This window comes from Macaca fascicularis, chromosome 2 (genome assembly GCF_037993035.2).
Source record: "Macaca fascicularis isolate 582-1 chromosome 2, T2T-MFA8v1.1".
Taxonomy (NCBI): Eukaryota; Metazoa; Chordata; class Mammalia; order Primates; family Cercopithecidae; genus Macaca; species Macaca fascicularis.
The window spans coordinates 97,155,127-97,169,626 of NC_088376.1; the positions used below are offsets into that span (position 1 = coordinate 97,155,127).

Genomic DNA, 14,500 nt, shown 5'->3' on the forward strand with positions numbered 1-14,500 from the left:
GCTTCCCAAGTTCAAGCAATTCTCCTGCTTCAGCCTCCCAAGTAGCTAGGATTACAGGCACCTGCCACCATGCCTGGCTAATTTCTGTATTTTTAGTAGAGACAGGTTTTTACCATGTTGGCCAGGCTGGTCTTGAACTCTTGACTTCACCTTAGCCTCCCAAAGTACTGGGATTACAGGCAGGAGCCACTGCGCCCAGCCCTTGAATACCCTTTTATTTCTTTCTCTTGCCTGATTGCCCTGGCCAGAACTTCCAATACTATGTTGAATGGGAGTGGTGAGAGAGGGCATCCTTCTCTTGTGCCAGTTTTCAAAGGGAATGCTTCTGGCTTTTTCCCACTCAGTATAATATTGCCTGTGGGTTTGTCATAAATGGCTCTTATTATTTTGAGGTGTGTTCCCTCAACACCTAGTTTATTGAGCGTTTTTAACATGAAGGGATGTTGAATTTTATCAAAGTCCTTTTCTGCATCTATTGAGATAATCATGTGGTTTTTGTCAAGTTCTGTTTATGTGATAAATTATGTTTATTGATTTGTGTATGTTGAACCAGCCTTGCATCCCGGGGATGAAGCCAACTTGATCGTGGTGGATAAGCTGTTTGATGTGATGCTGGATTCATTTTGCCAGTAAATATATATGTATTTTTTTAATTGAGATGGAGTCTTACTCTGTCACCCAGGCTGGATGCACAATCTCAGCTTACTGCAATCTCTGCCTCTTGGGTTCAAGCAATTCTCGTGCCTCAGTCTCCCAAGTACCTGGGATTACAGGGTGTGCACCACCATGCCCAGCTAATTTTTGTATTTTTAGTAGAGACAGGGTTTCACCATGTTGGCCAGGCTGGTCTCGAACTCCTGAACTCAAGTGATCCACCCGCCTCGGCCTCCCAAGGGATTACAGGTGTGAGCCACTGTGCCTGGCCTAGTTTGCCAGTATTTTGTTGAGAATTTTTGCATTAATGTTCATCAGGGATATTGGCCTGAAGTTTTGTTTTTTTGTTGTATCTCTGGCAGGTTTTGGTATCAGGATGATGCTGACCTCATATAATGAGTTATGGAGGAGTCCCTCTTTTTTAATAGGAAAAACATTCATGTGATAAAAAATTTAAAAAGCTACAGCAAGGTAAACAGTGAAGAGTCTCCTTCCAGTAGCTTCTGCTGGCTGACCAGCCCTCTTCCCAGAGGCAGCCATTAAACATTTCTTGTGAATCTCTTCAGAAATGTTTTATGCATCAACAGTTAGATATATACATTTTCCCTATGTTCTATCCCACCCCTCCTTTTTGTTATACCAATGGCAAACCACTATATACAATAATGCTTTTTTCACTTAATAATGTATCATGGGCTTCATACCATATCAGTACAAACAGTTTCTCATTCATTTTTAAGCAGTATCATATTTCATCACATGGATGTATCATAAGATATTTAGGAGTTCCTTATTTAAATGAACATGTATCTTGTTTATAGTCTTTGGCTATTTTTATTATTTTCTTACCTGAAACTGTCTGAGCAAATCTGATTGCTTCTTCAACCGGGTCTGAGTTCACAACTTTATCTAGAATGCCCAGCTTGAGTGCTTCACCTGCTAAAATATGTCTTCCTGAAATAAACAACAACAACAAAACAATCAAAGAACAATGTAAGATTAAAGCAAAAGCATTACTCTCTCTAGTAGGAAAGGCTGTCTGTCTGGATATAAATATCTACTATTGAATAAGGTAAGTAAGAACCACATTGACTGATAGAGTAGAAAGATCACCACCAAGGTAACCAGGAAACTTGGATTCAAGCTCCAGCTCTAGTTTCCACTATTTGTGTGATCATGAAGAACTGCACCAGGACCACAATTTCCTCATCAGCAAATGGCAATAATTATGCTTATCTCAGTAATTCTGAGTATTAAGTGAGAATAATAGATTCTCTTTATATTCTATAACTCTCTACAGAAGTACTTTATGAACTACAAATCTCTATAGAACTCTATAGAAAAGTGAGATGTTTAGTTTTCGATAATAATAATAGAAGTAGTAGCAGCAGAGTAACATATAGTATCTATCCTATCCCTAGCATATACCACTGGCTGTGGTTGGTTTAAAAAAAAAAAAAAAAAAAAAAAAGAAAGACCAGGCACGGTGGTTCATGCCTGTAATCCCAGCACTTTGGGAGGCTGAGGTGGGCAGATCAACTGAGGTCAGGAGTTCGAGACCAGCCTGGCCAACATGGTGAAACCCTGTCTCTACTAAAAATACAAAAATTAGCTGGGCATGGTGGTGGGCACCTGTAATCCCAGCTACTCAGGAGGCTAAGGCAGGAGAATCGCTTGAACCCAGGAGGTGGAGATTACAGTGGGCTGAGATCACACCACTGCACTCTAGCCTGGGCAACAGAGCTAGACTCCATCTCCAAAAACAAAAACAAAAATAAAAACAATAAAAAAGAGAGAAAAAATAAAAAAAGATAGTTCCCAGACATAAATATAGTTAGCTCAATGAGAAAAAAAAAATAAGTTGACATTCTATAAGGTATAATTAAAATTACATAGGACAAATGGGATGGACTTCTGCCAGTTTTTGGCTACCCAGCATCTCAACTCTTCCCTTAGTTTGTGGAATGGCTATTGTGTAGGCTTTGAAGCCCTGCTTCCTACTACAGAAGCTGAAAAGGACACAGATGATTAGACAATTGACAATTTGACTGTGGCAGCTGGAGTGTGGCCCATGACCCCAGTTAGTGAACTGAGTGCTCTGTTGAGGGTTTTTAGCTTGCAGTTAGTGACACTAAGCAGCAGCAACAGGTTAAACCTCATTTTACAGCTGCCAACATCTAGTGTCTGGCAGTGGTGGTGCTGGTACACTTAGCATCCAGTCATACCATTGGCATCCTCCAGTACAGAATGTCAGCAATAGGGGATATAGAAGTTTGATGAAGGTTTGCGCCGTTCCTAAATTTGCCTTGACAGTTCTTCACCCATTGTAAATATGCAATTTGATCCGCATATTCTGAGGTAAGAGGTAGGGGACATCAGCATCCCCTATCCCAGGGTCAGAAGGAAGGAGATAGTGACACACCGCTTGCTTTCTTGCCAGTACCATCTTGCCTTCTGAAAAGCAACCATCAAATCTGTCTTGGTGGCAACAGTTCCACAGTCTTCACTGCACTTACAGTGTTGGTGGATGCCATCGGAGACAAACCTTACATTCCTGGTTCTTATTAGTGCTTCAGAGAACTACAAATGAGTTTTCTTGATTGGATAGAAAGTCCGGTGATTTTTTTTTTTGTTTTGGTAGGTGTCTCTTTGAAAAGCAGTATTTGGACAGTTTTCTGGAAGTATTTCTGAAAACAGGCTTTCAGACCTCCTCCTGGAGTAAGGAGTAGGGTAGGAAGTACATAAGTAGTTTCCGGGGTCAAGTATCCTGTGTATAAAATCACTTTGGTAAGTAGAGGGTGAACAGCCTACCCAGGTTAAGGGAACCAAGCAAACACAAAATGGAACATGGAAACCTGGATACTATTACAAAAGGATTTTGAGGTCAACTAAGCAGGGAGAATGTGAGCTACTCCCAGATGGACTACAAATTTCTTTAGCTGTAATGATTTCTTCTGGCTTGGATTTCACAAAATTGGAAGAGTATCACTACTATTCTAACAGAGTCAATGGGATTCCAAGTACAGTCATATACCATATAATAACATTTCTGTCAACAACACATATATGATGGTGGTCCCATATGATTACAATATCATATTTTTACTGTACCTCTTCTATGTTTAGATGTGTTTAGATACACAAAGACTTTCCATTATGTTACAAATGTCTACAGTATTCAGTAAAGTAACATGCTGTATAGGTTTGTAGCCTAGGAACAATAGGCTACACCATATAGCCTAGGTGTGTAGTAGGCTATACCATCTAGGTTTGTGTAAGTAAACCATGATGGTCACATAACAACAAACTCATGTAATGATCATTTCTCAGAATATATCTCGTTGTTAAATGATGCGTAGCTGGACTTTTATCCTGTTTCGAAGAACTAAGGATCTAAAGACATGGCTCTGTATATCCAATCCAGATTCTTAGGCTGTAATTTAAATTTGTTTTTTCTTATGACACCATAAGTGTAGATGACAACCACTGTCCAATGTGCTCTGATAAGAACCCTGTGTGCCCTAAGGGAACTGAGGCTGAGAGTTCTCTTCTCCAACCTAAGTAATCTCAATTTTCTCCAATTTTCTTGATAGCTTCTTTCCTAACCTTTAAAATTTTTTTCCACATGGAACTCTTTCCAAATGTCATATTCAGGTTTTCCTAAAATTGTGCAGACTACTCAAAAAGACAGGTGTATAATTCTAATGTTAGCTCTCTTCTAATTCACTGTGACCTTTTCTATGCAAATCAAAACCCCATCATATTCTTACTGTTTCCACCTCTTTTCTGCATGTTAAAAATAGTGATATTTCTTTAAGCAGTGCTTTGGGAAAAGGCCAATCCTAGTTCGTTTTATTTCTTTTTGTCAAAGCCAGTTTTCCTGATTTCTTCCAATAATCTTGGTTTCAGGCAATACTGCAAATAGGGCCACAAAATTATTCAGTATTCCCCCACATGCTTTATGTTTCTGTAAACCCTCAAATTTACAGACTCATTTCACACTATTATGATTTCCTCCTATATTTTAGGCTTCTTTGCTTCCTATTATATCTTTTGCACAATAAATTGTCTCATGTGCTTTGAATTTCTGAAGTATGTTAGATCCTAAGCATCCTTTTATGAATTTGACATTAAATACTTAAAATAGTTCACATTCTTTAAACTGTACTTATTATACCATTGTAAATTAAAACAATATCTACTTGATTTATTGAAGGAAATAAATGTCATATTTCTGGACTTTCTCTCCTTTTATACGCTACACTACAGATTTATAAAATCATCCCCCCATTTAAAAGAAAAAAGCCATTTTTAATGCATATAGCCTCACAATATTTTCTTTTGTTTTTTTCTTTTTCTTTTGAGATGGAGTCTCACTGTCACCCAGGCTGGAGTGCAGTGGTACAATCTCGGCTCACTGCAACCTCTGCCTCCCAGGTTCAAGTGATTCTCCTGCCTCAGCCTCCCGAGTAGCTGGTACTACAGGTGCATGCCACCACCCCCGGCTACTTTTTTGTATTTTTAATGGAGATGGGGTTTTACCATGTTGACCAGGCTGTTATCAAACTCCCAACCTCAGGTGATCCACCCGCCTTGGCCTCCCAAAGTGCTGGGATTACAAGCGTGAGCCATGGTGCCTGGCCTGCCTCACATTATTTTCTAATTTGGCTAATGTATGCACAATTTTATATTATGGTTTCTATGTCAAAAGATGTGGATTTCTACTGGCAGTTCTCGAAGGGGTCTTAGGACCCCTTTGCCCTCTTAAAAATTATGGAGAACTCCAAAAAGCTTTTGTTTATATAGGTTATATCTATCAATATTTACTGTATTAGAAATTAAAACTGCAAGCTTTTGTCTGGGTGTTGAAATTACAAGGCTAGATGCTGTGGCTCACACCTGTAATCCCAGCACTTTGGGAGGCCAAGGCTGGCGGATCACCTGAGGTCAGGAGTTTGAGACCAGCCTGGCCAACATGGTGCCCCCCGCCCCCCGTTTCTACTAAAAATACAAAAATTAGCTCGGTGTGGCACAAGCCTGTAGTCCCAGCTACTTTGGAGGCTGAAGCAGGATAATTGCTTGAACCTGGGAGGCGGAGGCTGCAGTGAGCCGAGATCGTGCCATTGCACTCCAGCCTAGGCGACAGTGGGAGATACCATCTCAAAAAAAACAAAAACAAAAACAAAAACAAAAATCACTGCAAGCTTTAAAAATGTTTCTTTATTAGTTCATTTTAAAATAATAAACTCACTGCATGTTAGCATACATGTTTTTATGCAATAATAATTATATAAAAATTTAAAAATTAGTGAGAAGAGTATAATTGTTTTAAATTTTTGCAAAGTTATTTACTGTCTGATTTAACAGAAGACAGCTGCATTCTTATTCTCCTATTGCTTCTGCATTCAATCTGTTGTGATATCACACAGCATATTACAGTCTCTGGAAAATTCCACTACACATTTGTGAGAAAGGCAAGTAATGTCTTATTATTATGAAAATAGATCTGATCTCAAGGACCCTGTAAAGGTCTTAGGCCATACCCAAGAGTCCCTGGACCACACTTTAAGAATCTTGCGATTTAGATAATCATTCTTCATAAATATTACATAGCATCCTAGTATGTGAATGTTCCATAGCATTTACTTGTGGCTGGTATAATTTTAGTTCCTTTGAAAGTAACCTTTTGTTTTGTTTTTATCCTTTGGAAGCTTGCAGGATTCCATTTTCTGGATGTTTAAAATCTTTACCAAGACATATCAAAGAATTATCTCCTCATCAGTTTTTCCAAGAAAATGGCATGCTAGTTAAAGTACAATCTCTGATGCTATTCAATGTCTGAAGAATTTCTTCTATTTTTTTCTTTTGGTTATTGCTTTCATTTTGCCTTGTGCTTTGGGAGCACTTATTATTCAAAGCAGAGACCTCTGTTGTATATCTTCCATGTCTGCTATCTTTATTTACATTTTATTTATCTTTTTGCTAAATTCTTCTGAATTCTCTAGATGTGTCTCTTTTTATCCTCTATGTTGTTGATTTTGTAATCTATCCTATCACATCTTTTTATTACTTCAAAAAGAAATTATTTTGGCTAAGGTTTTGATTTTAAATATGGTGTTCTTATTTAATAAATTATTTTCTTTTCTAATTTAGAATAATATGAGTTTTCTAAACTTTTTTGTTTTCTTTAACGCTTAAGTAGATTCACATTTACATTTCATTTTTTTAAGTCATAAAATATTTTCGTAGGTTTTAGGGTTGCAGTTGTTTTAGTTTTAAGAATTTTTGTGTGTCTGTTTCTTTTAACAATATTTGCTGATATTAATTATTTCTGCCTGAGAGCCTTGAGGTGCTAGTACTAAAAAAAATACAGAGAAAACCCACCTGGACCTACAGCTAAAAGGCAAGCAGGATAAAGATGTTACTCCCAATTCCTCTTCCCCGCTCAAGTATTCTGGGTAGTCAGAGGTATCCCACCAAAGTCTAGAGCTCAAAGCCTGTCCTGTGAATGAGTATAGAGTAACTCATCAGGGCTGGGGCCAAGCTTTATGAGAATACAGCAGAGCTTTCTATGCTTTTCTGTGAACAAAGAGGACAGCGCCTAGAAAATAAAACAGAAAGAGGAGCAGGACACTGTAGTCCTGTCAGCTGATTGGACAGAGAACATCAGGGAATGAACTGCAATATGATCAGGCATATCCTCTGTGGTTAATGCTAAAGATTCCTTCATTTTCAGATGGCATTTTAAGGAAATTGTGGAGAAGGTTGCTGTTGTAATCACTCTACTTTCCAGAATTACCTCTCTTACGGATTTCAGAAGATCAGAAAGGGTTAGCCACCTAAATCTATTTACTTATTAATTTCCTATGGGAACAGTGCCTACAAAGTTGGCACTTTTTTCCCTCATTCACATCAGTAGGGAATCTTCAACTTTCACAATTTAATCTTTTTCTTTAACATCCTTTCTTCGAAAAACAAAATTTTCAGCCGGGCACAGTGACTCACACCTGTAATCCCAGCATTTTGGGAGGTCGAGGCGGGTGGCTCACCTGAGGTTAGTAGTTCGGGACCAGCCTGGTCAACACGGTGAAACCTTGTCTCTACTAAAAATACAAAAAATTAGCTGGGACGTGCTAATTTTAAATTAGGTGGCACGTGCCTGTAATCCCAGTTACTAGGGAGGCTGAGGCAGGAGAATCACTTGAACCCGGGAGGTGGAGGTTGCAGTGAGCTGAGATCATGCCACTGCACTCCAGTGTGGGAGACAGAATGAGACCCTGTCACCAAAAAAAAAAAAAAAAAAAAAAAGAGAAAAAGAAAAAAATATTTTCCAAACCAAAGCAGGATTGTGAATATCGTGATTACTAACAGCTTTCATATTAGTAGCATATTACTGCTGTAACAAATTACCACAAACTTAGAGGCTTAAAACACACATTTACTATCTTATAGTTTAAGATGTCAAAAGTCTAGGTCAGCAGAAGGTGTTCCTTCTGGATGCTGTAAGAAAGAATGTTTTCCTTGTCTTTTCCAGGTTCTAGAAGCTGCCTACATTACTTGGCTTGTGACCTCTCCCCCCGTCTTCAAAGCCAGCACATAGCGTCTTCTCTCTTCTCTGACCTCCTGCTTCCCTGTTATAAGGATGCTTGTGATCAAATGGGCTGAGCTAGACAGTCCAGGGTAATCTCCCTCTCAAGATCTTTAATGTAATCACACGTACAAAGACTTTTTTGAATGTAACATAATATATTCACGAGTTCTGCGAATTAAGATGTGGACATCTTTGGGGGCCATTTGGATACCATTTATGAAATATGGTCTGTTTAACAGGCACTATATCAGAAGCATGTCATGTTATTTCATTATTCCTTAAAACAACCATGTGGTTGTTTACTGATGAGAAAACAGAGGCTTAGAGGAGTTCAGAAGACCTCTCTCTGCTAAACCCCAGGCCCGTCTATCCGATTGTCTATTTGACATCTCTACTTGGATGTGTAACATGCCTATCAAACTTAACATGTCCCAAATGAAGCTCTTGTGATACTTCCATAAAACCTGTTCCATCAGCAGAAATCCCAGTCTTAGTGACGGCACCATCCTTCCAGCAACTCACTCCAGCCATTAGATCATCCTTGACTCTCCTCTTTCTCTCACATCTCGTATCTGCTCTGTCACAAAATCCTATTGGCTCTACCTTCAAAATATCTCCAGAATCTGACCATATCTTACGAGTTACATTGCTACCACTCAGATCCATGCCCCCATCTCTCTCCCTTGGATTATGATAGCAGCCCTCAGTCTTCCTGTTTTTGTCCTTGTCTCCGATTAGTATATTTTCAACAGTCAGAGTGATTTTTTTAAAAAAAAACCTAAGTGAGAGCATGTTACTCCTCTGCTTGAAACACTCCAATGCCTTTCTTCCTCAGTCACAAGAAAAGTCAAAGTTCTTTCTATAACCTACCAAGCCCAATAAGATATGGCTTCATCCCCTAGTACTTTTCCCCTGACTCATTTCATTCCAGCTACATTGACCATTGACCTTCTTGCTGTTCTTTGAACATTCTAAGCATGTCCCTGCCTCAGGGCTTTGTACTTGCTATTTTCTCTATGTGGGATTCCTTCCTCCAGATATTGGCATAACAAGCTTCCTTATCTTCTTCAGATCTTTATTCAGGTGTCATTTTGTAGAGAAGGCTTTTCTAGCTATCCTACCTAAAATATTAATTCACCTCCCATTCCTAACATTTTATATCTCCCCCTTCCTGTTTTGTGTTTTCTTAGCACTTATCTCCACCTGATTTTATATATATATATATAAATTATATAATAGGTAGGCATATGTGTGTGTATTCAGTTGTGGTGGATAGTCTCCAGAGTGACCCCCAGCAAGTCTAACCTCTTGGTATTCAAGTTTCCTCCCATATTGAATAGAGAAGACCTGCATAGCCAATAGGAGAGTTTAGAAAAGATGGCATATGACTCTAATGCTAGGTCATAAAAGACACTATGGCTTTTGCCTTGCTTTCTCTCTTAGGTCACTTATTCTAGAGGAAGCGAGCTGTCACGTTGTGCGAATACTCAGGAAGCTCTATGGAGAGGTCCCCGTACATAGGAAAGGAAGCCTCCTGCCAAGGTCAACACCATCCAGTCATCCATGTGACTGGGTCATCTTGAAAGCAGATTCTCCAGGCCAGGTGCGGTGGCTCACGCCTGTAATCCCAGTACTTTGGGAGGCTGAGGCAGGTGGATCATCTGAGGTCAGGAGTTCAAGATCAGCCTGGCCAACATGGTGAAACCCTGTCTCTACTAAAAATACAAAAATTAGCCAGATGTGGAGGCGCATGCCTGTAATTTCAGCTACTCAGGAGGCTGAGGCAGGAGAACTGTTTGAACTCGGGAGGTGGATGTTGCAGTGAGTCAAGATCGCTCCATTGCACTCCAGCCTGGGCAACAAGAGCAAAACTCCATCTCAAATAAATAATAAGTAATAATAATAATATATATATAACAATTATGGAGTTATTACCATGTGGAAGACTGTCCTAAGGACACTGTATATATTAACTTTTCCAATTTTCACCACAACACCACATGGTAGGTACTATTCCTATGCATATTTATAAAGAAAATAAGGCACAGAAAAGTAAAATGACTGACCTAAATTCTTATTATTAGTTATATCTGTTTGAAGTATATTGTTGTATACATTCTTTCTTCTAAACTTACCTCAACTGAAAGTTTCATTCACATCTTACAAACAAATATATGGTAAATCTGAGGCAGGAGAATCACTTGAACCCAGGAGGCAGAGGGTGCAGTGAGCAGAGATCATACCACTGCACTCCAGCCTGGCGACAGAGTGAGACTCCATCTCAAAGAAAAAAAAAAATATATATACACACACACACACACACACACACACACACACACACACACACACATATATATAGTAAATCCAGGGTCTCTAAGTGTTGTCTAGTGTTGCAGTGTTCACATTCTCTATGAAAAAGAACAACTTAAAAAGCACTGAGCCGGCCGGGTGCAGTGACTCACGCCTGTAATCCCAGCACTTGGGAGGCTGAGGCGGGCGGATCACCTGAGGTCAGGAGTTCGAGACCAGCCTGACCAACATGGAGAAAACCTGTCTCTACTAAAAGTACAAAACTAGTCGGGCAAGGTGGCACATGCCTGTAATCCCAGCTACTCAGGAGGCTGAGGCAGGAGAATCACTTGAACCCGGGAGGCAGAGGTTGCCGTGAGCCAAGATAATGCCACTGCACTCTAGCCTGGGCAACAAGAATGAAACTCCGTCTCAAAAAAAAAAAAAAGAAAATAAAAAGAACAACTTGCATTTCTAACTAATATCTTAATACTTGCAAACGAAAAATTTAGTCATTTTCATATAAAATTTGAAAACATACCTTGAAAATTATGATTTTCTCGTTTATATTACAGTTTTTTTTTAGATGGAGTCTTGCTCTGTGGCCCAGAGTGGAGTGCAGTGGTGTGATCTCAGCTCACTGCAACCTCTGCCTCCTGGGTTCAAGCGATTCTCCTGCCTCAGTCTCCCAAGTAGCTGGGATTACAGGTGCCTGCCGCCATTCCTGGGTAATTCTTTTTGTATTTATTAGAGATGAGGTTTCACCATGCTGGTTTCCAACTCCTGACCTCAAGTGATCTGCCCATCTCAGCCTCCCAAAGTGCTGGGATTACAGGCATGAGCCAGCGCGCCCGGCCTATATTACAATTTCTAAATTAGTTCTGAATATAATGCACTCTATGTGAACACCAGTGTTTATGAATAGTCACTTGAACTGAAATAAAATCCTAAATTTGATTTGCTCTTCACATGCACTTTCATTTAAAAGATTCTCACATTTGATCTTCATGATAACATCTGAGAAGCTCAGAAAGGTATTTCTCCATATTACAAATCAGAAAATTGACCAGGCCAAGAAGTCCAGGAATGCTTTCACAATAGGGAGTAGGTAGTCAAGCCAGAATTTTTCTAAATCCTAGTCCAATTCTTCACACTAATCTAGACAGTTGTTCCCAAGGTCTATACTGACCTGAGGTAATTAAGTCAAGTGCAGCAGGAACTCCAATGAGTCTGGGGAGAAGCTGGGTTCCTCTTGCACCAGGGAGAAGTCCCAGTGTAACTTCTGGTAAGCCAACTTGGGCCTATCAAAGATTGAAGGCATAAAGGCCATTAGAATGAGATGGTATGTTCAGAGTTGAGGCAAGCATTTCCCTGGATTTCCTGTATTCTCAAAAGCATAGTTTCATTGAATTCAGCAAGATTTCTACAGGGCAAATCAGTGCACATCCTTTTCTTTAATTAACAGCATAAACAGAGCTGTGCTGTCCCTAACTCTTCATGTTGAAACACATTTTTAGCTTCTTACACATTTATTCTCTGACTGTATTACGACCTGTCTCAGCCAACAAAAATAATATTCTCTGGAAACAACTTTCTGGAGTCCTGCAAGAATCAGGAAACAACAGAAAGTGAAAAGACAACGCACAGAATGGGAGCGAATACTTACAAATTATATATCTGATATAGGATTTCTATCTGGAATATATAAAGAACTTTACAAATCAATAATAAAAGACAAGTAACCAGTCAAAAAGGGCAAAGGATCTGGATAGACATTTCTCCAAAGAAGAGCTACAAATGGCCAGTAAGCACTTGAAAAGATGCTCAATATCATTAGCCATCAGAGGAATTCAAATCAAAACCACAAGATAACACTTTATACCAACTAAGACGGCTATTTAAAAAAATGACAGACAATAACAGGTGTTGGAGAGGATATGGAGAATACAGAACCCTCATACATTGCTAGGGGGAAAATAAAACAGAGTAGACACTTTGGAAAACAATCTGGCAGTTCCTTAAATGTTAAACACAAAGTTACCATATGACCCATTAAATCCATTCATGGGTATATGCCCAAGAGAAATGAAAACATATGCCCACAAAAATCTTGTATACAAATTTTCATGGCATCATGGTTCATAAAAGCCAAAAAAGTAGAAGCAGCCCAAATGTTCATCAATGATTAGTGGATAAATGAAAGGTGGTACATCCATACAATGGAATATTATTCAGCAATATTAATAAAGAACTGATTCATGCTACAACGTGGATGAACCTTGAAAACATGCTAAAAACAAAGTCAATCACAGGAGACCACATATTGTATGATTCTGTTTATATGAAATATCCAGAATAGGCAAATCTATAGAGACAGAAAGTAGATTAGTGGGTGTTTAGGATAGCAGGAGAAGGTGATGGAGGATTACCGCTAAAAGTTACAAGGTTTCTTTTTGGGGTGATAAAATGTTCTAAAATTCACTATGATAATGGTTGCACAACTCTGAGAATATACTCATATACCATTGGATTGTACACTTTAATTGTATGGTATGCAAATTACATCTCAAAAAGACTGTTTTTTTTTTTAAAGAAAGTCAGACAGTAATCTCAGTCCAGACAAGAAGGTGAGCTTGAGTCCTTCATGACATTGCCTTTCTTGGCCATTCCATTTAAAAGTGGCTAAGGATCTGTTAGCCATTTACAGGTACAAGGGTGAGAAGAGGGTACTTAAATGCAGACTGCCATCTGCCCAGATTGTAATTTCAGCAGTTCCAAAACACCTCACATATGTGAGGTCTCTCTTACATGAGGTTTTCCTAACAGTCAATCACCATTCTTTCTATCACTGCCCATCTCTACCTCTTTACTTATTGCTAGAAACTCAGATCTGCACTCAGGGTGCAGAAGGTTATGGTAAGAGGGATACAGAAAAGGAGCACTTAGGACATATATGTGTATTTATTTATAAGCATTTATAAAACTTAAAACACCATTGGGAAATGGTTAAATAAATACTTGTATAGCTATATGATCGAATATTATGCCACCACTTACAATGATTTTTTTTTTTTTTTTTTTTTGAGACAGAGTTTCGCTCTTGTTGCCCAGGCTGGAGTGCAATGGTGCAATCTCGGCTCACTGCAACTTCCGTCTCCCGGGTTCAAGTGATTCTCCTGCCTCAGCCTCCTGAGTAGCTGGGATTACAGGCATGTGCCACCACGCCCAGCTAATTTCGTATTTTTAGTAAAGACGGGGTTTCTCCATGTTGGTCAGGCTGGTCTTGAACTCCTGACCTCAGGTGATCCGCCTGCCTCAGCCTCCCAAAGTGTTGGGATTACAGGCGTGAGTCACTGTGCTCAGGCTATAATGATATTTTTAAAGAATATTTACCAGAAGATTAACATGATTTCTCTTCAGAAGCCACAGAGGTCAGAAGGCATGAAATGACATATACAAAGTGCTGAAAGAAAACAACTGTCAGTCAAGAATTCTATATTGAACAAAACTATCCTTTGAAAATGAAGGCAAAATTAACACATTTCCAGATAAAGAAAAACTGATGTTGTTGTTGGTATATTTGCCCTATAAGAAATACTTCAGGCTGTAATGAAAAGACACTAGACAGTAACTTGAATTCACATGAAGAAATAAAGAACACTGATAAAGAGTAACTACATGGGTAAACAGAAAAGACAGTAATAATGTATTTTTCACTTGTAATTCTTCTTTTTCTTATCTGATTTAGGACCACTGTGTAAAGCAATAATGATAAATCTATGTTAAGCGGTACATAACTTATAAAGATATAACTTGTGACAATAATAGCATAAAGGGGCAAGTCATGGAGGCTACAGAGGAGCAAATTTTTTGTATATTATTAAAATTCAGTAATAATCTGAACCAGATTGTCATAAATTAAGATGCTAATTGTAATCACCAAGTTAACCACCACTAAGAAAATAA

At 38.9% G+C, this 14,500-nt stretch overlaps 1 protein-coding gene across 5 annotated transcripts in view; it reads right to left on the bottom strand.

Annotated features, from left to right (window-relative positions):
• Positions 1-14,500, bottom strand: part of EHHADH (enoyl-CoA hydratase and 3-hydroxyacyl CoA dehydrogenase) — a 70,453-nt gene that overhangs the window by 29,227 nt on the left and 26,726 nt on the right. For 3 of the 5 annotated variants that reach the window (XM_074031585.1, XM_045386527.2, XM_074031584.1), the window contains one exon: positions 1,504-1,608. Coding sequence is in view for 3 of the 5 variants with exons in the window: in XM_045386527.2 (XP_045242462.1) it covers positions 1,504-1,608 (105 nt within the window). In the remaining 2 variants the exon portion in view is untranslated. Of the gene's footprint in view, positions 1-1,503; positions 1,609-11,723; positions 11,836-14,500 lie in introns of all 5 variants that reach the window. The other 2 variants (XM_045386529.2, XM_005546587.4) reach the window with 1 other exon arrangement.